Here is a 27,417-nt window from a genome sequence, read left to right on the forward strand (position 1 = left end):
TTTCAGACTCTACTGTTATATTCTATTTATCGGTCTTTTTTATTGTAGTCCCTTTGTTTCTCAAGATCAGGCAGTAGCAATCTGTGTATGCAAAATAACTCTTTTATATTTCCTGTCGGTGAATAATGAGGCTTCTTTAATCACCTGTTTGTGCTATAACTACTGTGTTCTTTGTTGTTGGCATAAATTACTGGATACCAACAGCAAACAATAAAAAGTAACATTTGTAAGTTAGGGCATGGGGTTGGAGTCAGGAACCGGTCTGCATTTTGTGTTTGGGGAAATAGAGAAAGAAAACTGAATGAAGTTAATTGTATGAACGCATTTGAAAATAAGTTCCTGTACAGGACAGAAAGGACATAAAGAAGTGATTGGTGGTGATCTTGCCCTGCTGTGTGGATCTTGCCAGTCACTGTGGATCAGCAAAATAAGCTGCATTCAGTGCCCCAGAGTTTTACACTTTTATACAAAAATGCACTCAGTCCCCCAAAGTGTACACTTTTACACTTAAAGCTTTATACTTTTATGTGCTTTATCTGCTTATTTTCTGTAGGTGTCCTGGCAGAAGAATTTAAGGTGATTCGGAAGAGAGTGGTTTTGGTACCTTCTATATAATAGAGATGGCATGTGAGAAAGAGCAGCTGTTCTCATTAGAAGGCAAGCTTTACTTCTCAGGAGTATTCCACAAGACATTTTTTGTGTCAGCAACTATTGATTTGTTGAAACTGGAAGGCTTCGCAGATGTGTAGTACTTCAATTTTGATTAAGAAGTATTTTATTATCAGTATCAGAAACTCAAATGTGTCACGACAAAGTGTACTGAATTTTCATTTAAAATCATCTTTAATTTTCAGATTAATCTTTTTTTTTGTAACAACAAATTCAGTAAGATCACCATCTGAATTCCCAACTGCAATAATTACCATAAATAATTACTGAGAATTGAATAAACTCAAATACAGTTGTGAATTGTATATTTCAAAATGTTAAACCCCCTGAAGCTCTTTCAAATAATGCTATTTCTGTATTTTGCAGGTTTAAAAACTCTTCAGAGGTGATAAAAAAATCTAGAAATACAATCTATACCCTTAGAATTTAAACTAGGTCATTCAATCTGAATTATTCTTTTTTTTTAATATATCTTGCACCCCCAGCGAGTTTGCTAGATGACACCAAGCTGTGTGGTGCAGTCAACATGCTCGAGGGAAGGGATGCCATCCAGAGGGACCTTGACAGGCTTGAGAGGTAGGCCTATGTAAACCTCATGAAGTTCAATAAGGACAAGTGCAAGGTCCTGCACATGGGTCAGGGCAACCCCTGGTATCAGTACAGGCTGGACAGAGAATGGTTTGAGAGCAGCCCTGAGGAGAAGGACTTGGGGGTCTTGGTCGACGAGAAGCTCAACATGACCCAGCAATGTGCGCTTGCAGCCCAGAAAGCCAACCGTATCCTGGGCTGCATCACAAGAAGTGTGACCAGCAGGTCGAGGGAGGTGATTCTGCCCCACTCTGGTGAGACCCCACCTGCAGTACTGTGTCCAGCTCTGGGGCCCCCCGCATAAGAAGGACATGGACCTGTTGGAGCGAACCCAGAGGAGGGCCATAAAGATGATGAGGGGGCTGGAGCACCTCTCCTATGAAGAGAGGCTGAGAGAGTTGGGGTTGTTCAGCCTGGAGAAGAGAAGAAAAGAGAAGGCTCCGGGGACACCTTATGGCAGCCTTCTAGTACCTAAAGGGGGCCTGCAAGAAAGCCAGAGAGGGACTTTTTGCAAGGGCATGTAGGGATAGGACAAGGGGTAACGGCTTTAAACTGAAAGAGGGGAGATTTAGATGAGATGTAAGGAAGAAGTTCTTCACTGTGAGGGTGGTGAGGCACTGGAACAGGTTGCCCAGAGAGGTTGTGGATGCCCCATCCCTGGAAGTGTTCGAGGCCGGGTTGGATGGGGCTTTGAGCAACCTGGTCTAGTGGAAGGTGTCCCTGCCCATGGCAGGGGGGATGGAACTAGATGATCATTAAGGTCCCTTCCAACCCAAACCATTCTATGATTCAGGTACACATATTCTTACTGGACTTCACTGTTACCTTTCCATTTTCTACTTTCACTTCATCAGTGAAGCAAGATGGTTTAAAAAAAACCAAAACGAACTTGTTGTGGAATTATCACTTTTAAATAAACATTCCGACTTTTAATCCACACTTTACATCTCAGTTTTACCTTTCCATTTCTCTTTTTATGCTCCACAGCTTTTGAGGTTAGCTATTTGGAAGTTCCAGAGTGTGTGTCTATGTGTATACACACATCCACATATATTTAGCTCCATACTTAGATACTTACACATACTTTATATATATAGGGAAATGAAAGTGTTTTGCTCTCCCTTTGTTTGCCCTATATTGGATATATTCAGGCACTGGTTGCTAGGCAATTATTAATCTCAGCATTGGTGAATTTATCTTTTCCCATCCTAAGTAAATCCAAATTTGAAAGCTAAGCAATTAAAAAGTCATCATTAAAAGTTTTTAAAACTCTAATTACATTTCATGATATCCTCCTATGTTCACCAAAATGAATACCTTAAAGCAATATGAATTCTAAACATATTCTCATTACACTTTGAAAAGTATTTATCGATCTCTAGTTAGTTACTTCTATTTTTGGATATCCACTCTTAAATACCTTATTTAGTCCCATTTTTTACAAGAGGTGTCGACACTATTGAAGAAATGGGCAGCATTTGATATCCTGAGTTAGGTAGCCAAAAAATGGAACAGGCAAAATTTATAATTCGCTTTTTAAAATTTTGACAAATCATGTAAGTACCAAGTGCATCCTATAAAAACCCTTAAATATATGTCCACATATCTACAAAAATATATACATTCATAAAAAAATACATACACATTCACCTGCATCAACAGTTTCAGAATGCATATTGAAAATTAAGGACTATTTTCTGCTTTCAAGCAACATTCCCAACTGCAAACCATATTTGAAAATACTCCATGTGAAGCAGTCTGCATTGGCTATGTCTAAATTAGAAAATAGCCTGGCACAACATGAGCAGGTCAATATTTCAAAGCATGCAGCTCTCAGGCTTCTGTATCTACATTATATCAAGTCTGTGGATTTTGTTCAGATTTAATCACTTCCCACCATGTGATTTGAAGGTGCCTAAATGACCAGTTGTTGATTCAGACCCTTAAGTAACCATTAGGGTCTCCACCTGAGTATAGTTTCTAGTGCAACGTCCTCGGGAATGAATCCAGCTCACACCCATCAAAACCCCTCTGCAGGCAGAAGCAAAGTGAGTGTAGGACATGGAGGCAATCAAGGGATTCACTTCCAAAGCCCACCAGCATGCTAGATGACTATTTTAACAGATGCGCTAGCACTGAACACTCTTTCCTACATGAACTTTTTCTACAATGAACTCTTCTCTTCTATTATACCAAACCCTGCAGCTAAAGAGAATAAAGCAAAATATTCTGTAAGTTTCTGTTGTTATAATTAGCTGATCTTACTGCATTTATTTCATGCATTTTTTGGCCACACGGATATTTAAATCTATCACCATGAAAGTTCTATCACCATCAAAAAAGACATGTCACCTAAGGAGACAGAACAGTATTGCTGGTTTTCATCATTTTCTTTCTGACTTTACAGGAAGGTGATGTTACTGATTGCACTCAGAATACTAATTAGGTGATGAAGATATGTGTCCCTCCTGTGAAAAATATGAAATAATAAGGGCTTTACGGCTGTCAGCTACAATAAAGAAGTGATGCTTTTTATTTTGGATGATGCAGCTGGCAGTAACATGTAAGCTCTGTGGATGAATGATGCAAAACCTTTCAGTAATTTTTGCTGAGAGTCTCTGAAAAGGTGAACAGATACAATTTTTACCTTATTTATTTAAACTTGTTCAGAAATAGAATAAAATCTTAATCTTTTGCACATACAGACTCGTGTATAGATTATATAGCATACTGTTACTTGTAAAAGAGGTTTCTTCTAGCCCTAGATCTTCCCCAATACAATATAAAATTAGATGAAACAACATATCTACCAGGCAGATTTTAACTAAAGGCCTCAGGCAAGAACTGAGTGTGAACCTCTGAGAGCACTTACTCCATGCACCAGCATGTGACACAAAGACCTAAAACAAGGACTTGGCCAAAGTGGTAAATTGGATTACATAAAATAGTTTGATGGTCGCAGTTGCTTCACGCGCATCCACATTGCACTCAGTTGTGCAGCATAGCCCTGACCTTAAGCAACCACTTAGCCTCACTGCTCTGCAGCTTTCCCCAGTTTTTCTTTCACAGTGGCCATCCAAGCACTCAAAGCTGTGCTGCAAGGACTGTCTAAGACTTTAAAAGCCACTTTGCTATATGATGGCTTACAGGAATGTTGAGTAAGAAAACAGTTTGTGTATGTCAAAAGCTTGTCTCGGTATGGCCACACTGCACTAACAAAATGTGTTCTTGGTAGTGTTTTTAATTTATTTTTATTTTCTAGTGTAATTTGTAAACCAAACCTAAACAAAGATGGGTAGCAGCTTGAATGTGCTTGCTGCTTGTTGCTTGGTATGGAGTAAGATTTGAAAACAAAGAACTGAGAATAGTAACTGAAAAAGGATGAGAAAGAAAAAAGTCTGGCAAAAAAACAGTATAAATGAAAGATATTCACAAACAGAGTGGCTAAGAATGTGGTGCTTTTAGTACACCATATTGTAAGAGGGACCTTAACTGTTATTTTAATAATGGTATATATAGATCCTTGACTATTAAGCTAAATAACTATTCTGTTTCAGCTTCTGAACATAGACAAATGTTCCTATAACAACTGGTTTCTTGTCTGGCATCGCAAGACAAATAAAATATCTGATCTGGAGAACTGAAGTGCACTATAATTGCTTCTAGTCTCAAGGCCAAGTCATTGACCTGCCCTTCAACATACCAGATACATCCCAGATTCAACAGCATATCTTAAGTGGACCTGAAAATAAAGCTGGCTCCCACTCTGGCTTAATTAGTAGGAAAAAGAAAAAGGAGGGTTTGCCTAACTGGCCTGCTATTTTTTTTTTTGTTTATTTTTCTGCAGCTTTGCTTTATTAACTGCATCCAGGTAATGTTAGCGTGGTTAATTATGTATAGGGTGTCCACGACGTACTGTTTAAAATCAACTGCTGTTCTTTCGCATTTAACAGAGTCCTGAGCCTGCATGTATAGCATATAATTTTAAAAACACAGGACTAGGCAGAAAGTAAATAACAAAGGAAGGGAAAAATACTAAAAAGGAGATGAAGATACTGAATATTATGAATATATATTTAAGGAATAAATATAATCTATAAAAAACAAATCAATGCCTTTTTTCATCAAGCATAGAGAACAAAGGGAGGAAGGTGATTACAGTTTAATAGGTACAATTACATTCATAAGCCTTTGTCACTGCATATCAATGCCTTCTGATCTTTTGCCACATTCCACACTCCTACAATTTGTAAACATGGGATGTCACAACAGAAGACTGTAGTTTTTTTAGAGTAAGAATGAGGCCTTTCATGCTATGTGCTAGCACTACGCCAATGTAACATGTATTATATATACATATGCATATAAAGCACATAAAAGTATATAGTATGTAAAGTATACAAAATAACATTCTAGATCACTACCATCTTCAGAAACAAAGAAAGGATCCAGAATAGAAAATACCCATGGACATGAACATCTTTTCTCTCAGAAGACTTCATCCAAGTACAGTTTCTCATGGAAAAAATTCATGGAAAATTCACTTTGCTCTGTAAAACCCAGAGCCCTTCAAGTTGAAAAGATGAAAGAATGATGAATTTACTTTTCAAGAAAGTCTGAGATAAAAGTAGATTAAATTTATTGCATTTTAAAACAAAATTTAGGTAGGATACTACTGTGGAAGGCTGCTCAAAGCATTGGACTATTGTAGCACAGGAAACAGAATCATAGAATCACAGAAGGGTTTGGGTTGGAAGGGACCTTAATGATCATCTAGTTCCAAAGCCCCTGCCATGGGCAGGGACACCTTCCACTAGACCAGGTTGCTCAAAGCCCCATCCAACCCGGCCTCGAACACTTCCAGGGATGGGGCATCCACAACCTCTCAGGGCAACCTGTTCCAGTGTCTCACCACCCTCACAGTGAAGAACTTCTTCCTTACATCTCATCTAAATCTACCCTCTTTCAGTTTAAAGCCGTTACCCCTTGTCCTATCCCTACATGCCCTTGCAAAAAGTCCCTCTCTGGCTTTCTTGCAGGCCCCCTTTAGGTACTGGGAGGCTGCCATAAGGTGTCCCCGGAGCCTTCTCTTCTCTTCTCCAGGCTGAACAACCCCAACTCTCTCAGCCTCTCTTCATAGGAGAGGTGCTCCAGCCCCCTCATCATCTTTATGGCCCTCCTCTGGGTTCGCTCCAACAGGTCCATGTCCTTCTTATGCGGGGGGCCCCAGAGCTGGACACAGTACTGCAGGTGGGGTCTCACCAGAGTGGGGCAGAATCACCTCCCTCGACCTGCTGGTCACACTTCTTGTGATGCAGCCCAGGATACGGTTGGCTTTCTGGGCTGCAAGCGCACATTGCTGGGTCATGTTGAGCTTCTCGTCAACCAAGACCCCCAAGTCCTTCTCCTCAGGGCTGCTCTCAAACCATTCTCTGTCCAGCCTGAATGCTCTTAGTCCATAAGGAAGAGACAGAAGAAGGATGTTATCTGTCTGGAGAAGGTCATAAATATTTAACAACTGTTCATTGTAAAGGGCACCCTTTGGTCTGTGCAGCTGATGTGACCGCATGCATGTTTTTTTTCCTCCATAGAAAGCAGGGTGTCGTGGTTTAACCCCAGCCAGCAACTAAGCACCACACAGCCACTCACTCACTTCCCCCCCACCCAGTGGGATGGGGGAGAGAATCGGGAAAAAGCAATATAACTCATGGGTTGAGATAGGAATGGTTTAATAGAACAGAAAAGAAGAAACTAATAATGATAATGATAACACTAATAAAATGACAATAGTAATAATAAAAGGACTGGAATATACAAGTGATGCACAATGCAATTGCTCACCACCTGCAGATTGACACCCAGTTAGTCCCTGAGTGGCGATCCCCTGCCCCTCACTCCCCCCAGTTTATATACTGGACGTGACGTCACATGGTATGGAATACCCCTTTGGCCAGTTTGGGTCAGGTGCCCTGGCTGTGTCCTGTGCCAACTTCTTGTGCCCCTCCAGCCGCCTTGTTGGCTGGGCATGAGAAGCTGAAAAATCCCTGACTTTAGACTAAACACTACTTAGCAACAACTGAAAACATCAGTGTGTTAGCAACATTCTTCTCATACTGAACTCAAAAATGTAGTACTATACCAGGTAGTAGGAAGACAGTTAACTCTATCTCAGCTGAAACCAGGACACAGGGGATGGGTAAGAGAGAAGCTGCTGTGTGTCTTGAATTGTTTCCTGATCAAGGGGTTGAGGCATTTCCAGAGCCTTGGGAACCATGAATATTTTGAAGAAAGATTTAGGAATAGCTAATGATCAAAAGCTCAACGTAGGTTAAGTCAAATAAATCTAGATCCCTGTATTGACCATCTGATGGTCATGGATATAGAAGTGGAGCCTACTAGCAGTTGGTGCAGAAGCCTGCAGGAGCCCAGCTGATTTTTGACAGAAACCAGTGAAGCTGTATCAGGAGATCTGCAAAACATAGTAAATTCTAGCAGGAAATGTGAATATTTTATTAACTGAGAAATTTCAAGTGAACATACTACTAAAAATCTCCTGATCAGCTTTAAAAACAAAGGACAAGTGACTGGAAATGATAATGTATTCCCATCATGACTTGATACCTCTCTGAAAAGTTTTAATTGAACAAAACTTAATGGAGGGACAGTTTAGCCTAAGTGCCTTGTACAGAAAGTCTCAAACTCTTATTCTTTGCCTTTTCATAAACCTCTCTCATCCTGTAGATCTGAACAGGTGCAGAAATGCAGGTTGATTCATGTGAGTGTTAGTGAGTGGCAAATAATTGTATAAACACGGCTGATGTGAATGACAGCTGAAATCAAATGAGTATGTGCAAGGAGTGCCTAGCTAACTTTTGCCAGCTTTGTTGAGCACGCAGAGAGAAAAGATGTAGAAGGTCATGTTGATAGCGATTAGGGCATCTTCGTTAAAGGCATTTATCAGCTATCTCCCTGCTTGTGTAGGAAGCATCACTGCTGTTCACTGAGGTTGGGTGCGAGGGATGGTGTGCCACTGGTACCATCAGCTGATCAGTTTGGGGAAATGTATCTTTTTTCTTTTGATGACACAATGTCTCAGCTGGCGATAGCTTTCCCCAAATCCTTGTGACAGTGTGTGCATGAAAAATTTTCCACAAGTTGTAAAATTATTCAGAAGTGCATTATATAACCATATTTCTCCTTTAATCACTTTTGATCCATTTTTTTTACCAATAAGGATTTGAAATGACAGGAATAGTTAATCTTTTTCCCTGCAGAGCCAGTTGGCATAGAAGTGAACTCTCTGCAACCTATGAAAGAAAGAGGAGTTTACTTTTTAAGCTGTTTTCTGTTTCTACTTGTATTTCATCTTGTCAAACATCAGATGCTTAAAAAGGCGGTAACACAGCAGGCTGAAGTACAGTGACCTACTGCTCTTTTACATTCAAATGAATGAAGTAGCTCATACTGTAGACCTTTAGAAAGGGAAGAGATTATACTTTTTTAAGGCAGGAGGGGATTTATTATGGTAGAAATTAATCTCTGCAGACATTACTTTAGGGCTCTCTTCTAACCCTGAAAGTAGGGACACACTTTTACAGTATTGTACTATTAGACTAAATCCAAAGCTTAAGTCAGCACTTCATCTTCACCCAGGATTAATGTTTCTGTCCAGTCCCAGGGTGGTATTCGAATGAGAATCCTCTGCTTAGAATAATCTGATTTTCTTTTCGTAATACCATCTCAGGTTTTCAAAAATCAGCTGGTGCATCCCCTCAGATTACAAGACCGGAAAAAGTTAAATTTGAAGAAATGTTTACACGAGTATGCTGCAGTTCTCCACAACTACAAGCTACCTCTTGTTTAAGTGCATACAGTCTCTTGATCCCAGAGGCTTTCAGAAGAAGAAGCAACTACCTCAATTTTCATGAGACCTGTGATAAAATCATGACTTTATTATTCTGAGATTTACATTCCCCTGTAAGTTTTCCCATCCAATTTGTATACAGACATTTAGAGTTAATGATATCAGTTTATTCATTTTCTAAAACTATTTAAACAGTCTGACATGAATATTGTAGTTAGAAAGTTAGCTGAGTATGCTCACTTGCATAGTAAGCAAATAGGCCCAGAAAACAAGCAGAAGGAGGTGGATGAACTATTGGCATCTAGGAACTTTAACTTTCCTTTCAAATAATAAAGGATACTAATTAATTATTCAGCTGTCTTTTTACCTTGGGAAATAGCTGCCTCACCATTAAATCTGAAAAAACAGCTTACAAATTTCTTAAAAGAACTGCAGACCTCATCTGTTTTCATGTTCACGTTTTGCATCTCTGCACAGGTGTGTCTTCAATATGATTTATAGTTCTGCTTCTCAGTAGTGGTTCAGCTGTGGAGAAATAGATTTGAACTTGGACACTGTACACATGATTCTGTAAATCAGAAAACTATTAAAGCTCTTTTCTGAAAATTTATTTTAACATGAAACTGCTACTGGTAGCAAGTACTTTCTCAGTCTTATTCTGAAGTTTAGTTGCTCTTCTGGGCTTCAGAACTGAGGCTCATTTTTACTATCCCTAGACCAAATTTCTATTGACTGTGTGTTTTCTGGACTGTTTATTTTTTGGTGCCAGCTGGAGATTTCTTCTTTGTAACAAGTTTTATTGTCATGAAAGGGAATAGCTATTCATTCTGTCTCTTTAGAAAGAACTTTTAAAGTAAGCCATATTTCATGTAGCAATATAGGAAATTGAATAAAAATAAAGCTGCTATTTTAGGTAGAAGCAATGGTCCACCTTTTCCCATCAATGGTGAAACCAAACACTTGAGCTACAAAGCACCCTTTATATACCATACCAGTGAAGAGTGTTGTACCTCCTAACAACTTGCATGTTAGCACCCTGAACTTGTATGTCATTACATTTGCAGCTGTTTACCTGTAGATTTCATCATGCCTTTTGTTTCAATGAGTGTCAGCATATCCTTGGACTCCTGCAGGATCAGTATATTTACCTCAGTATCCGCTTCTGTAAATTTCACTGCATCAATATGTAATGCATACTAAACGTGTTCATATTTATATTCAATGCACATTATATAAAAGAATAAATAGGGTTGAATTTTTCCATGCATACATTTTATTTCAAGGAATATGCTCTATTCTTAAATTATAGAAGAAAATGTGGCCAAACACTGGAATCGTCTTTCTTCTACCACTTGTTTCCTTCCAGTTTTGAAATCTTGTGAATCCACATGATTTTTTGAAGATATGTATCTTTGTCATTATTTCATTGTCTCAAGCAGATATTTCTTACAGTAACACTTCTGCCAGAAATAGTAACAGTTCTCATTCTAGGCTATAAGATAGTTGAGGGAAATTGTATTAATTTCAGGCTAATGATTTTGTGCATAGGGACTGGAATGCTTCTCCCATGCCTAATTCAGGATCCTCTACCTTAGCTATTTGCAGGTATTGCTATCCCAGGAGCTATAATGTTCAAGAGTAGAGAGTTTTAAGTTGGAGTAAACAATTCTTTTTCTTTTTTTCATTGACAAACATTAGTGAACTGCAAATTGATTTGCATATAGTAATGGTAGCTGGCTGGTCTATGTGCTGTTACAACCAAGAGTGCTTTACGAAGTATTACGTGCAGGTGGTTGTAGATGGTACTCTTCTGTTTGCACAGTGCATCTTCTTTAGCCTTCATATCACAAAAATTGTTTTCATAAACTCTGTGAATTTCTGTTCTTGACAAGGATTGATGGTCTAACTGTAACCATCATGGTGTGCTGCATTATTTATACACAGCAGTTGAGTTTCTTTTTTCAAGTTGTCCTTTGCTGTCAAGCAAAGTATTGCACTCTTCAGTCAAGAATCGTGTAACATTTTGTGGGGTTTTATAGGATCAAAAAGTATGCTACATAAAAGTGTAAAGTTCAACAAAGAGCAGATTTACAATTTATACCCTCTTCCCCACCATTACCTGCTTGTGGAAAAAAGCAATAGTTGTACATTCAGTATTTTGTTGAAAAGGATATGGCTTAAGAGTGGTTATGTGAAGGTATGTCATGGAGCATCATGGACTTACATAACAGTTCCTCTCCAAGTGCTTTTAATAAGAGATCCAAGTTCACTGATTGAGTTACTCACTATGGACGAAAGCTGTCATAGTCATTAAAAAAAGTCTAGAGAACAATGTTTTTTTTTGAAGTGTGCTGTATTCATTTTATTTCTGTGATGTGATACAATGACAATTAAAAATTTACACCCATGACTGACAGTAGAATTTGGCCCAATGTGGTGGGTCAATAGAGCACTTACTGCAGTTATTTCCTGAACATGGAAATAAATGACTGTTGTTAGAGGACAGCATCTGCTTTATTAGTCCTGAACTGTAGGTTGGGTCACTTCAGACTGAAAAAAACAACGATGAACTTTCAGACAAATGAAAACTACATAGTTAAGTATGCACACTTTTGTTATAGTAGGAGATGTCAGTTTCTGGAAATAAAATGGAAAACTGGGGATGTGTTCTGCTTGTCAGTCAATGTAAAACTTACAAATGGAAACAGTATTTTGTCTTTTTGCCTTTCTTTTTCTTTCTTGTATTGCATAATTGAAATCAGAAGAACACTGAATCAGGAAACACATAGTAAAAATGTCCCCTCTCATTTTAATCAGAATATCCATACAGATTTGCATAAGTTCTCCTGCTCCAGATGCTATTTATTAATTTAATTAAAGTTATGGGAATACAGTTGTCAAAGCATTCAGTTAATAGTAGTTGTTCTTTCACAACCAAATGCCTAAGCCCTATGAAGTAAAAAACAAGCATCCTTTGCTACCCCAATAATGCAGCAAGCACTGAAAATGAGGAGTCTTGACTTATTTAGATTCAGTTAGGAAGACAGATAATGTCTAGTCATTAGACAGGTAATGTCTTGTGTCTTTTGCCTTTTTTCAAATAGCTCTACTTCTCTGCCAGCAGGACAATTTTCAAGACAAAACTGTTAATACCAAGTATGTAGACACATGACAATTCTCCATGTCATGAAGGCAGCTTAAAGCTGACAGCTTAAAATTAAATAAAATTAAAAATAACCCAGCAAACTATCCCACAACTAGAGTTTTTTGCAGGTGATGCACTGAATTCATAAAGGCAGTTTTGTACATCAGTTAAATTTCTTAAGTGATTCTACATCGGAATTCTTACACCAGGCACTAATCTGAAGTCTATTTGCCAGAAAGGCGTTGAAAAGATTTTGAGTTCCCTTACTACCACTATAGTCCAAAATGTATTGTAATGTCAGTACTACTGACATAAGCAAGTGGATTTCTAGAACTCTTTACAATTACATGGCAAAAGACTGGCAAAGTTTCAATTTTAAAAAGCATACAATATAATGTACTTCTTTTTTAATAATGAGCTATCTGCAGATGTTGCTTTAAGTTGCATTTGCAAAAATTTTGCAAAAAAGCCTGTACTGCACAAATTATTAGTATTTCTAAAACCAGTACTGAACAATAGAGAACACAGTCCTGTCTTATAAGATGAAGCTTGAGATAAACAAAAAATGCATCTAATTATGTATTTAATTATCTGAGAAAAAATATTAAATTGAAGCTGACCAAAGCCTAGGGCATTTTTTAGGATTGTGTCCAGTTATCCCATTGGGAACAGGATGCAATCCTCTATTTCTGTATAATTGTAGAACTGTGACAGGGTGGGGTTCTTTAAGGGTGTTAAAACTGAGGAATTACAAGAATTGAACAGACTCTCTGTTCTCTTCTTTATATCTCTTCCTGAAGGCCATTTCAAATAATATTGGATAGGAAATCACAGTAATGTGATGTACACACTGCTAATACTGGAGACATATTCAACTTCGGAGCATAAGCAGCAGCCCTACGGTGCATCTTTCAGAGTTTATGTCTTTCCACTGTTGATCACCTCAATGCTAATTGAATGAATAGGGTGTCTTCACTGAAGAGCAATTGAAGGATAAGCAAAATCTGCTTGTTTAGCATTATTTAGGCAGGCTGAAGCTTGCCCTGTGTCCCAGGGAGTTTTGAAGCATAGTTGGTTCATAGCATAGCATAGTTTTGAAGCAAAGCATAGCTTTGTTTCTAACTGATTTGTTCCGATTCTGCAATCAAAATGAATTATGGGAGAACTTGACAAACATCCCTGGAACATGGAGGGGACTGTTGAGGAGCACTGAGGGGCTTTGGCTGCTCAAGTCCTTTAGCCTCCATCCCTGCTATGGAGTTGGTGGGTCACAAGTCATAGTGGAAGCCTCTCTGGGGGCACAGTGTGAACATACAGCAGCTCCAGTCATAGGGCTCCACATCAAAAATCATTGGTTGGGTGTGAACTTACTGTTAGAATGAAATTGCTCAAAACACTTCAATGGCTTTAGTCTGTACTGTTAAACTTTATCCTGGGATCACATATAATTGGTCTTCATCTGACTGACATAAAGCCAACATAGAAGCACACTGCTGGCCTGAATGCCGTGCTCTGTGTTTAGCAGAAATACAGCTGTGTGCCAATGCCTGATCTGGATCAAATCTGTGCTATTGAGTGATTTAAGGGAGCATAAATCTGGAGCACATGATGATGTAGCTACAACCACAGTTCGTTGCTTATGAACTAGGTGATAAGCCAATAGCCTGAATTGAAACCACCATTCAGCTTTATGTTGAAGAAAACCTAGAGAGATAAAATCCTGGGTAAATTCCTTTCCAAGTATATGTCCTGAATGACTTCAAATGAGAGGAAGCAAAAAAGTATTTTTTGTTAAATTTTGTCTTTTGCAAGTGAATAGCTGTCAGTGCATCTAAGAGAATCACATTTTACAGAATAGAAGGCTAGGGGGAGATGATTACACAGAGGTGTGCTGTTAAATAAATAAAAAATGAAATTAGCCAAAAGGTATTCAGAGGACACAGAGGTTGTCATTCCTTTCTGTTCTTGGTTATCAGCAATCTGTCATACTTAGAACTTGTGCATTAACTTTTGGAGAGTTTTATACAGGAATTTTTTTTTCCTTTAACCCACAGGGGACGTGTGTGACTCCAACCCATGCAAAAATGGTGGCATCTGTCTGTCGGGGCTGAATGATGACTTCTACTCATGCGAGTGTCCTGAAGGCTTCACAGACCCCAATTGCTCTAGTGTTGTGGAGGTTGGTAAGTGCAAACTTTAAATGCTGGAATAGTCGGTCAAGTATCCTGTTAGTCTGTGGCTGGCCAACCAGTGATTGTGTCCATGGCATTTTGTATAGTGCTGTCGTCATTGCATTGTTCATTATTGGTTTCTTAACCTTATCTCTGTCATAGATACCTATATTGTAATTAACAGACAGTTAAAGCAGTATCTGACAAGTGTATCTGCAGAACATAATCAGTCAGAAAAGTTCAGTGCTCTACTTCACAAAGAGAAAAGATCATAACTGTGACTTAAAGTGAGCAACATTTCTCAAAGATCAATGTAATTAGATATTTCTCTATATCCTTCTGCTGATCAATGACCATTAAAGCTCAGTTTCTTGTAGTTTTATGCCTAGGTCCGGAGTAAAGAGTAATTACTTAAACAAGTTAAATTACAGAAACAGTACAGGAGAAACCAGAAGAACACATAGTAGTTGCTAGTTTGAAGTTCAACACAATTACCCAGCTGGAGGTTGTAATTAATCATTATATGAGTGCACAGAGTGCAAGTCAAATGAAATTTTGTGATGTGTGTTTGACTCAGAGTAAATGTAAATATGAGTGGTAGCTCCAAAACATCCGACAGGTGAGGCCTCTGTCTTAAGAAAACTTAAGGAGAAAATCAAACTGCAAGGGAAAAGATGGTAGACAGCTCATTGTGTCACAGGCCATCCCATCATTTTTGATGGAGCAGAAGAGCTGCAAGTTGACCAAGCTCTTATATTACCCCGAAGAAGGTATAGAAGTACATATGGTAGAGCAAAACAATAAATAGACACTACCGTTTACAATAAATAGACACTACTGTTTAAATGGGTAAATTTTCTACCTGTGTCTTCCATGGAGTTGTTGGAGTTAGGATAGGAAGGTAAAAGATACAGAAAAGCACTGACTTACAGAAGAGATGGCAGGGTCTCTTAGTTTGTGCTTATTAGGAAAATACACAAAAGTGGACTGTCTCTGGCAATACCTCTTACCTGAAGGCTTTGCATGCCCTCCCTGCATTTCTTCTGCTGACAGCCAAAGTATTTGAAAGCAGTATGACCCTTCAAGTATTTCGTATCGTACATCCGTGTCTGTGATTCATCAGTCTGGGTTACACTAACATGCTTCAGTCTGTGACAGCTCACATGTTCTGCTTCTGCCAGCTGTACCGTAGGACACCAACCTCGGGCAAAAAGGCAATGCCAGCAGCCTTGCTTCTACAGATGTCTTGTTGAAACTGTCACAGCTAGGCTTAGCAACTGTCTAACACTGCAACCATCCCAAATCTGCGTGGTTTTTGTTCTTTAATAAATAAATAAAGGCTACACAGGCACAACCTGAATACACTGTTCTGGGGATTAAGTATATCCCTCTCTATCATGAGATAAGGCGAGCAGAACTTAGTCCAGGAACCCAGGGCTGGTTTGGTTTTGGTTTTGTTTTCTGTTTTTCTTTTATGAAAATGATGCTACTATTGTTCTGGGAGTGAATTCTAATTCTCCACAATGCAATTTTAAGGAATTTGATTTCCCTGAAGATCAGTTTTCTGCACACAAATGAACTAGTTCCTGCGAGAGAATGACCAGCTTTGGTCAGGCACTAACTGCATTTTTTTCTGACCATAAGACATCATAGTAACTGGTTATTCTCTAACATTTGAGTTGCACAAGAAACTGTTTGTTCCCTTGGTGCAGCCACAAAAGAAGCTGTAAGACACTGCCTCAGAATCCTGTTTTCCATCCCTTTCCCTACCATTTTTATGCATGATTAAAGGGTCTGAATTTATCCTACAGCTAAATATCATGCTACCCTAAAATGGCCTTTACATGGGTTTACTGCAGGAAAGTTTTGGATTTATCATGTCCTTCACTGGCAGGAAATTGCATTGCGCATAACTGGGAGGATGCTGATCATGAGTGAATCTGAGATAAAAGCATATTGTGATAATTGCCACTGTAATTTACAGCTAAATACTAACAGGGCTTTAAAAAATACACATATACTTAACTAAATTCGTCAAACACGTCAACAAAATCTCAGTTTGGTAAACAAAATAAAGCATAAGCAAATAGAGAGCTTGAGAATATGTGCTAATCACAGCGCTTATGCAGGCAGAATATTACATTTTTAGTTTGCAATCCAGGGGAAGTATCTACTGGACAATATTGGTTAAGTAAGGGACTTACTAATATTCCTATATTAGGTAAAATCCAGAGTATTAATTTAGTTTGTGTCTGTCCTGTGTGATTGTGCTACGTGTACAGATTCAGAGACTAGCCATTACTTTTTGAAAACTTTAAAAATAGTTTTTAAAATAATCTTACTTTTTAGTAAAGGCTGTCTGAGGCATTCAGCATTATATTCCCCTACATAGAGGCATATAAAACACTGAAAAAGGTATTTCAAGATAATATTTTGATTTTTCCTATGAAAATGACAATGAATAGTGTAAGCTATTAGTCAATTAGACTATTAATTCAAACACTGGATTGTTTCAAGTAAAATAATCCATTGAAAGGGGGGGTCCGTGAGGAGCCCAGGAGTACAAGACCCTGTGTGATCGCTTTTACCAAGAGTGTTTGTTAGCAGATGTAAGTTTGGAGAAGGAATGCTAACAAAGGTTACTTCTCTTTGGCTTTTTAATGAGTTATTGCCCCAAAGCCCTTTCTCTTAATCCTTAGCATCTCAAAAAGGTTTCTTGACAATTTCCTGTGTGGTTGAAAACACTAAGTTGGTTGAAAATTAGGCATTTAGGGTATCAGGAGGCACTGAGTAAGAAGAAAAGAGGAGGGTGGGGGGAAAAAACAACACAGAGAAGAGCCTATGTCAGTCTGTCTCCCCTCGAAAGGGCTGTACAGTAAATTTTAAAAGCAGTTGAGTGTTCTGTGCAGCCCTCTTGTTAGATACTCCACTATTAGACTTTATTCAGTCCTGGTGACAGGGTACTGTTGATCTCTGGACACTAGCTGGAAAGTTACAAAATTTCAAGGAACGTACCTCAGACAGAAGGATTTCACAGTAAAAGGTAACGGGGATTTTACTTAATCACATGCTGAAGTGGGTAAATAAAAACCAATACCATACAGATAGGAAGTTACAAATTCATGTACTGAAGTTGATCAACAAAGATTCAAGACAGTTGGGAGCTGCATGAATAGTTCAAGGACTTAAGAATGTAACTCCTGTTATTATCCTAATAAAACTAAGATGTAAAATAAACCTACATGATCATAGCACCTTATGTCAGTCTAAGAAGATCCATTATTGCTGGGTTTTTTCTAAATTTACCCATGGAAAATCCTGACTGCTCTGCCATACCTGTCCACTGTTTTCTGATCCTGTAACTTTGAGTGTATCTAAAGCAAAATTTTTGTAAAATGTTTGTAATAATAATTTATATATTTTAAATTACTAATCCTATTCTGATCCTACTCTCATGGTAATACTGCCTATTTCCTGTGTTTCCTTATACTAAATACTAATACTATACATAGTCATGCTAAAAGAGTTGAGATTAGGCAATAGTTCTCTAACACCACCCTGTTTGTGCAGCCAGGTCATTTCAATGCTCTGTGTATCCTGACAGATTCTAAATACCTGATAAACTGGCAGAGAATAATATAGAGGCAAGCAGGAAAAAGTACACTGTGGTTCTTTTCAGTACAGCACATCCTCCAGTGAGTTAGAAAAGGATTTAGCTAAACTGATAAGAGTAAAAGGTAATTATATCAAGCTTCCCAAATAGCAGGATGTTTTCCAAAGATAATAAGGACACTGTGGCCTGAGTTGTCTCTTTAGCAGACTCCTATCTATATCTTTGGAAACATGAATTTTAACCTAGATTGAAAAAGATTCACATGTAATTAACATTGGTATTGCAAAGCATTACAGACAACAAGTTGACAGACTTTACATCATTTAATAACTCACAAGTAATTCTCAGAAGCCTTGTAAATTACAGAAATGCCATAAACTACAACTGTACCATACAATTAATAGAAGTCTTTAATACAGGTCTTTAAAAGTCTTTAATGATCTGTAATAGTTCAGGAAAACTATTAACATGTGTCCTAGTCAACATGCATAGTTGATGAAAGAAAAGTGGCTTAGTCATGAGGGGAGCAATGACAGTGTGGCTAAATCATTGACATAATACTGGGGAGATTTTTTGATGTAAAAATTATTCCTGTTTTGGTTTGTGTGTGCATAGGGGAAAACAGGGAGAGAAATACATGACTGAAGAAAAAGTTAAAGAAAGAGCATCTAAATTTAGTATGCCATAAGGCTATCACAGTATGTACCATGAGTGACCATGTTGTTCACATTTGAAAAATGAGCAACTTAAAACTATTCAGTTTTGATCTTCCAAATCTGAAATTCAGTAGCTGTCAGAGGATAAAGTGGTGAACATGTTTAGTTTATGTAAGTGGAAAAATAAATGATGTACAATGACAAGGAGGGTAGACGAGCCATAAGCACATTAGAGAACAGCTGGAAACACTCTCCAAAGCTGCATTCAAATAGGCTGTCATTACCCTTTTGGAAAGTGTCTTTACCTTTTGTGTCAGCCCTCAATACTCACTGAGAGGAACTCATTCTTGAAAAACATGGTAAAAGTGTCTATGTGCATTTCAGAAGGGTGGAAAGGCAAGTTAATGATCTTAAAATACAGAAAACTTGGGCCTAAGTGCAGCATGGTGGCTGAGAGAAGGGAGGAAAGCTGAAAGGAAAAAAAGAGATGGCGAGTTTTGCATTGCATCTTTATTCTGCCAAGTGATTATGAAGTGATTGTGGGCTTCCTTGTTGATCACATTGCAGTGCCTTCCATATCAGTTTAGTCTTTCCGGTATCCAAGGGAAACTATTTCCTTGACACCTACTGTCTCTGAGCCTGGGATACAGGAATCAAAGGGGTTCTTACCTTTTCATGCTGTTAAATAAAAATTCAGTAGGGTAGATGTTGTGGTTTAACCCCAGTCAGCAACTAAGCACCACTCAGCCGCTTACTCACTTCCACCCCACCCAGTGGGATGGGGGAGAGAATCAGGAAAAAGTAAAACTTGTGGGTTGAGATAAACACAATTTAATAAGACAGAAAGGAAGATAATAATGATAATAATGATAATGATAATGATGATAATGATATGATGATGATGATAATAATAATAACAATAATAATATGACAGTAATAATACCCGAAAAAGAATTGGAATGTACAAACCAAGTGATGCACAATTCAGTTGCTCACTACTCACCAACTGATACCCAGTTAGTTCCCAAGCAGCGATCTGCCCCCCACCACATCCCCACTGCCCCCCATTTTATATACTGGACATGATGTCACACGGTATGGAATACCCCGTTGGCCAGTTGGGGTCAGCTGTCCTGGCTGTGTCCCCTCCCAACTTCTTGTCCCTCTCCAGCCTTCTTGCTGGCTGGGCATCAGAAGCTGAAAAATCTTTGACTTAGTCTAAACACTACTTAGCAACAACTGAAAACATCAGTGTGTTATCAACATTCTTCTCATACTGAACCCAAAAACATAGCACTATACCAGCTACTAGGAAGAAAATTAACTCTATCCCAGCCAAAACTAGAACAATGGATTAGGCCCAGAGTGCTATGATCTGTTGGCTTTGTGGCTTTCTTTGCACAACCTAAGTCTCTACCTTTGCTGTCCTGACCTCTGCACTGACAGGACAAGAGCTTGTCAAAAAATTAGTAAGGAGAAATATGTCATTGTTTTCCAGTCAGTGTTACAGATGCTTTTTAATGCTGTGAGTGGAAATGACTGAATGACTTCAAAGATGTTTTTATCGCCCTACAATACTTGATTTTTTAAGGAGGATTGTTTGCACCACACATTGAACATACGTACTAATGGATTTTCTCTCTAAGGTAGAAATAATGAAATGAATGCATTACAAAAGAATTCCAATAGCTCAGTGTCATGTGTATCTAGTATGCAACTGACATGAATGTAGCTGCCTCAGCTCTAAATTAGGTAGCCTGAAATAATGCAAATTAAAGCACTGTTCGTCACAAAATAAGAGTAGTTGAGGATGGGAGGTACTTCTGGAGGTCTCTAATCATAACCCCACCTCTCGAGGCAGGATCAGGGACCCAGGTTTCTCAGGGCCATGTCCGGTTGGGTTTTGAATATTGCCAAGGATGGAGACTTCACCGCTTCTCATGGCAATCCGTGCCAGTGTTTGATCACCTGCACAGTGAAAAGACAAGCAAACAAATAAACAAACCCCAAATATGTTTAAGTGGAATTTTGTGAATTTTAGTTTCTGCTCATTGTCTCTTGTCATGGCACTGTGTACCACTGAGACGACCCTGGTTCTGTTATCTTTATTTCTATGAGACTTCTCTTTTCCAGGCTTAACAGTCCCAGCTCTCTTAGGTGCTCCTCATACGTCAGGTACTCCAATCCCTTAACAATTTTAGGGAAATAATCACATCCCTTAGCCTGCTGGCAGTGCTCTCCCTAGTACAATACAGCACTCAGTGCAGATTGCCCAGGATACTGGGAAATAGAGTGTGGACTCCAGATTTCAGCATCTGCTGTCACACAAATTGACTGTATTTATTGCTATCATGACAAAATCCACCTAAGTAAGTGACTTATTCACTGTGTTTCTTATTACCCACAGGGAGATTTTATGTGGCTGCGAGTTCTTCAGTAAAGTGTCATGGTTTGCTCTTGATCCTGATTTATTATTTGGAAAAATTGCGAAGGAAAGGAGTATCTGTTTCTTTATATTTTTGTTCTTGAAAATCATTTCAGTGGTTCTGTTGGTATAAAAGTGAAACAGCGGAATGGTGAGTTGGGCCCATGTTTATTTGAATGTAAGAAGAATAATCAGGTTTCATGGTCGAAGGTTAGTCTCTTCTGCGGAAAGAGTAAGATGGAGTGAGAGGGGGAGGTAAAAAACAAGTTCTTCCCTGCTGGGCTTTATCTCTGATACCTGTTTGGATTCTGTGCTGATTTCTTTCCATGTGGGCGAAGCAGGAAAGTGCTAGTTTTCTTGAGCAACAGCTATTGCTGCAGAGTTCTTAATAATGTCTGGGTTTCCACTTCTGAGCAATGAAAGAAGTTGTTAAGTGGAGCCCTATCAGCATGGCACCTGATCAAAATGAAGCTGATTTTGTGTGAATATGATTTTTGGTTGGTTGGTTTTAGTGGGAAGTATCCCCAAGGTATTTGCTGAACTATTTGAAGTGCACTCTTGTATTACTTTCTTTATGATTAGAATTTGCAGTTTAAGTATGGACAACTAAATTGACTCTTAGTAAGGCTGTAGCAGTTGTACGTTCAGTATGTTGAAGACATTTCTCAGTGTTCTGTTCTGAAGTCTATAGCCTATAGTTTCATGTCTCTGTTATAGCAGTATTTCATGTGGACTTCACTATAAAACAGATTTTTAAACAGGAATTATCAGGGCACTTGGCTCATTAGGAGATGTTCTTAAAGGTTGCGGAATTCTGTTGAAAGGCAATCAATGAATAATAATAAAAATAATGTGACAAATTGTCTTAATTTTTACTTTTCTGGGTAGCCTGAAGAGTGCGTACTGCACAGAAATCTAAATTGAGTAGACTAAATGCATATAAGCAGAATGGCTTAATAAATGGCATTAAATGCACTGCAGAAAATGTGATAATTGTACAGTGTTTGTGCCAAAACAAATGCCTTTGCTGTTGATTGATAGTAAATCTGTTGTGAAAGTGTGGGCTCAAATCAAAATTGTTGAGAATCCTAAAATAATGGCTATTTGTAGAATCATAAAATAGCAGGTTGGAAGGGACCTCAAGGATCATCTGGTCCAACCTTTCTTGGCAAAAACATGATCTAGTCAAGATGGCCCACCACCCTTTCCAGCTGAATCTTAAAATTGTCCAATGTTGGGGAATCCACCACTTCCCTGCAAAGATTGTTCCAATGGCTGATTGTCTTCATTGTGAAAAATTTTCCTCGTGTCCAATCAGAATCTCCCCAGGAGTAACTTGTACCCATTACCCCTCACCTTTTCCATGTGTCACCTTGTAAAAAGGGAGTCTCCAACTTCTTTGTAGCCACCCTTTAAATATTGGAACATGACAATAAGGTCTCCCCTAAGCCTTCTTTTCTCAAGGCTGAACAAACCCAGTTCTCTCAGCCTTTCCTCATACGGCAGGCTTCCCAGTCCTTTGCTCATCTTTGTGGCCCTTCTCTGGACCCTCTCCAGCCTGTCCACATCCTTTTTGCACAGCAGGGACCAAAATGAACACAGTATTGCAGGTGTGGCCTGACAAGCGCTGAGTAGAGTGGGATAATGACTTCTTTCTCTCTGCCGGTGATGTCCTTGTTGATGCAACCCAGCATCCTGTTGGCTTGCTTTGCCGCAGCAGCACACTGTTCGCTCGTACTGAGCTTGTTGTCCCCCAGGACCCCCAGGTCCATTTCCACAGAGCTGCTCCCCAGCCTGTGCTGCACTCCTGCACTATGATTTCCCAGGTGCAAGACCTAACACTTGTCCTTCTTGAACTTCCTAAGGTTCTTGTTAGCCCGCTCTTCCAGCCCATCCAGGTCTTCCTGCAGGGTGGCTCTCCCGTCCCAAGTGTCCACTGCCCCGCTCAGTTTGGTATCATCAGCAAACTTCATCAGGGTACACTTGAGCCCATCATCCAGATCACTTATGAAGATAGTAAACAGCGTTGGGCCCAGTATCGATCCCTGGGGGACCCCACTTGTGACAGGTCCCCAGTTTGAAAAGGAGCTACTTACCACCACCCTCTGGGGGTGGCCTGGGGTATTCCCCACTCACCGCACAGACCACTTGTCTAGACCGTAACGCATCAGTTTCTCCAGGAGGAGGCTGCGGGAAGCCATGTCAAAAGCCTTGGAGAAATCCCGGTAGACAACGTCCACTGCTCGCCCCACATCAACCGAGCAGGTTACTTTGTCGTAGAAGGAGATCAGGTTTGTCAAGCACAATTTGCCCTTGGTGAATCCATGCTGGCTTTTCCCAATCAATTGTTTCTTTTGACTTGCGATAGCCCCCAGGAACATTTGTTTCATAACTTTCCCAGGGACTGAAGACTGATGGGCCTATAATTTCTTGGATCCTCCTTTAAGCCCTTCTTGTAGATGGGGGTGATGTTAGCTTTCTTCCAGTCTTCTGGGATGTCTCCCGATCTCCGCGACTAATCAAAGATTAGGGAGAGTGGCCTCGCAACGATGTCAGCCAGCTCTCTCAACACCCTCGGGTGGGTCATGTCAGGGCCCATTGATTTGTAGGGCTCAAGCTCCTGTAAGTGTTCACATACCAAGTCTTCCTTCACTGGCAGTGGGTCTGTGTTTGTATCAGCCTGGATTTTTGCTCCCAAGGCCTCGGCCCAACAGTGCTGGTAAAGACAGGGGTAAAGAAAGTGCTGAGAACCTCTGCCTCTTCAGCATTGTTGGTGACTAAATCACGTCTCCTGTTTAACAGCGCGCAATATTTTCCTTCTGTTTCTGCTTATTGTTTATGTACCTGAAGAACCCTTTCTTGTAGTTTTTGACATCTCTGGCCAATTTCAATGCGAGTTGAGCTTTTGATTTTCTAACTGCATCTCTGCACACACTGGCAATGCCCTTGTCGTTCTCAGTGGGTACTTGTCTGCTTGTCCATCTCTGGTATGCTTCTCTTTTGGTTTTGAGCAGACTCAGAAGCTGGCAGTTAAGCCAAGGGGGTCTCTTGCTTCACCTGCTTCCCTTTTCTTTAAAGGCGGCGACCTGGTTTTGTGCTTCCAGGAGAGCGTTCTTGAAAAACTCCGAGCACCACTATCTCCTTTATCCTTCATGGAAGCTTCCCACGGAACCCCTCCCAACTGAGCTCTGAGTGAGCTGAAGTTTGGTCTTCTAAAATCTAAAACCTTTGTCTTAGTACTAACCTTCAACATGCTCAGCAGGATCCCAAACTCCACAATATTGTGATCACTGCAGCCAAGGCTCTCACTGACCGAGATGTGACACAGCAGGTTTTCTTGGTTTGTGAGTAGCAAGTCCAGCAGTGCCTCATTCCTGGTTGGCACATCTAGCGTTTGTATGAGGAAGCAGTCCTCTATACATTCCAGGAACTTGATGGATGACATGTGAGCTGCTGTATTGTCCTTCCAACAAACGTCCGGGTAGTTGAAGTCACCCATAAGAACCAGGTTCTGTTGACCCAAAGCTTGCTTAAGTGACCCAAATATTGCTTCGTTGGCCTTATTGTCTTGGTTTGGAGCTTGGTAGCAGATGCCTACTGTAAGGTCCCCCTGGGAGACAACCCCTCTGAACTTGACTCAGAGACATTTGATAGGGCTTCCACAATTGCCATACTTGACTTCTACGCATTCAAGGCTCTCCTTGACATGGAGCCCGACTCCTCCTCCTCCTCTTCTTCCCTGCTTATCTTTACAAAACATCCTATAGCCATCCATCGCAATCCTCCAGACATGTGAGTTGTCCCACCATGTTTCAGATATTCCCGTGATATCGTAACTTCCTGACTGGGCACAGAGCTCCAGTTGCTCCTGTTTGTTCCTCGGGCTGCGTGCATTGGTATACATACACTTGAGGTGGTTGGTCTTCTGGTTCTCATCTTGGGGGGCGGCTAAGGAACACTTGTCACTGCTCTGGTTGGCCTGGCTTATCCCCCAGTTGGTTGCAATGGCATGAGGGTTGCCACTTTGGACCCCACCCCCGTGTCCTTCAGTTTAAGGCCCACCTCACCAAGTTGGCCAGCCTTCTACCAAAGGCTCCTTTGCCTCTTCAAGACTGGTGGATCCCATCCCTCGCTAACAGGCTATAGTCATCGAAGGATGTCCTGTTGTCATAAAAGCCAAAACCCTCACGATGGCACCAGCCACAAAGCTACAAGTTGATTTGCATTGTATGTCTGTTTCTGGCTGCACCCTTTCCTCTAACTGGTACAACGGAAGAAAAGGTAACTTGGGCACCAATACTTTTCACTTGCACCCCCAGGGCTTTGTAGTCGTCCTTGGTTCTGGCCTGCGGTGTCATTCACGCCCACGTGAAGGAGTAGCCGTGGATAGCAGTCTGTGCTCTCGACAAGTTGTGGCACTCTCTCGGCAACATCTCGGACCTGAGCTCTGGGAAGGCCGCACACCTCCCGTGACTCCCTGTCAGGCCGGCAGACGGGCACCTCATGCCCCTTAACAGAGAGTCACCCGCTACGAGCAGTCAATGCTTCTTTTTGCGGTATCCGCTGTGTGCTGCTGGTACAGTTTCTCCTTGCAGACCTTGCTCGTGGGTGTCTACAGCTGTTAAAGCTTCATGTCTGGTTTTGGTTGTACTGCTGGAGGGTGGGGACTGAAGCAGATCCCTGTTTGCAGGCCCTGGTCGCAGCTCTCCTGGTCGCCAGCGCTCCGCAGGGTCCTTCAAATCTCCTGTGGTTGCTCCCGACACCACCCAAGCCGCATCAGCCTCTCCCGCGAGAGCTACCGGCTGCTGGAGGGGTTCTCTGCTCTTCCTGGGTTTTCCTTGCTGCAGGAACCCCCCTGTACACCTCCATCCAGCCCAGCCACAGTACTTAACATTGCCACAGCTGCATGCCTCGCTGACTGAGTACCATGTTTAAAAAAAAAAAAAGAGCATATAAAAATATTTCATCCATCGGTAAATTGGGCAAGTAATCCCTGAAACACTTTTCCTGTGAGTGATACTCAAGCATGTTCATTTAGACTGGAGCTTATATTTTATTAAAAGAACTTCTGTATTTGAGTACTGAATCTGAAATTGATTGGGATAGTATCACAGAATCACAGAACAGCTGAGGTTGGCAATGACCTCTGGATATCACCTAGTCTTAATCCCCTGCTCAAGCATTGTCAACCAGACCATGTCCAGTTGGGTTTTGTATGCATATGAGAGGTTGTGATGGAGATTCTAGAACCTCTCTGGGTAAACTGTTCCAGTGTTTGCCCATGCTTGCAGTAAAAAAAATGTTTTCTTGTGTTCAGGTGTAATTTCCAATGTTTCAGTTTGTGCCCATTGTCTTTTTTCACTGGATACCACTAAAAAGAGTCTGGCTCCATCTTCTTTACACCTTCCCATCAGGTATTTTTATACACTTGGGTAAGATCCCCTTGAGGCTTCTCTTCTCTAGGCTGAGCAGTCCCAGCTCACGCAGCCTCTCCTTGTATGAAAGATGCTGCAGTCCCTTCTGTATCTTTGTGGCCATTTGCTCGATTTGCTCCAGTATGTCCATGTCTCTCTTGCACTGGGTAGCCCAGAACTGCATACAGTACTGCAGATGTGTCTCACCAGTGCTGAGCAGAGGGAGGGATCACCTCCTTTGACCTGCTGGCAATGCTCTACCTAATACAGCCCAGGAGGCTGTTGGCAATTGAAAAATGGTGGTTGAGAAACTCTTGGGTTTAATCAGAATGTATCTTTTATAAACCATTTTGAAGTATATGACTAATCTTAAAAGTCTGCTTAGTACCACTGATCTCGAGATGACCATCCACAGCGTTTGCAGGTAGTGGAAAGTTTAGTACCTTTGTGAAAAATACCCTCTCAGATAAACCCTGTCCTGAAAATCATATCAGACATCTTTTTTTCTGTTTACAAATTTGTTATTTGAAAGTACAAACTGGCAAGGAATGAGTAGTTATAGTCACACACTAAAGCATTTGAAAAAAGAGCAGTGGAACATAGGGAGATTTTATGCATTTTAGTCTAATTGAAAAGACAAATGAAAAATATGCAGACTCTTGTTGCCAGAGCTACTGCTCAGGATGAGACCTTGGAAAGATAAAAAAGGTTTGTGAGCACGGGTTTGTTCTGCAAAACACATGCCCAGCCCCTCTTTTCCGTTGGAGGAATGAAGTTCTTGGTAGTAGATGATGTTTTGATTAAAAGCTCCGACACTGATGCCAAGCCTTGCATACAAAAATGTTCAGAAAAGCATGCATGTAGGCCGTGGA

General features: G+C 40.3%; 1 protein-coding gene across 1 annotated transcript in view; it reads left to right on the forward strand.

Annotated features, from left to right (window-relative positions):
• Nucleotides 1-27,417, forward strand: part of EDIL3 (EGF like repeats and discoidin domains 3) — a 260,774-nt gene that overhangs the window by 53,700 nt on the left and 179,657 nt on the right. Inside the window, exon 2 of the mRNA XM_030004450.1 lies at nt 14,321-14,449. Coding sequence (XP_029860310.1) covers nt 14,321-14,449 — 129 coding nt within the window. The remainder of the gene's footprint in view (nt 1-14,320; nt 14,450-27,417) is intronic.

The sequence above is a fragment of the Aquila chrysaetos genome, chromosome Z (assembly GCF_900496995.4).
Source record: "Aquila chrysaetos chrysaetos chromosome Z, bAquChr1.4, whole genome shotgun sequence".
Lineage (NCBI taxonomy): Eukaryota > Metazoa > Chordata > Aves > Accipitriformes > Accipitridae > Aquila > Aquila chrysaetos.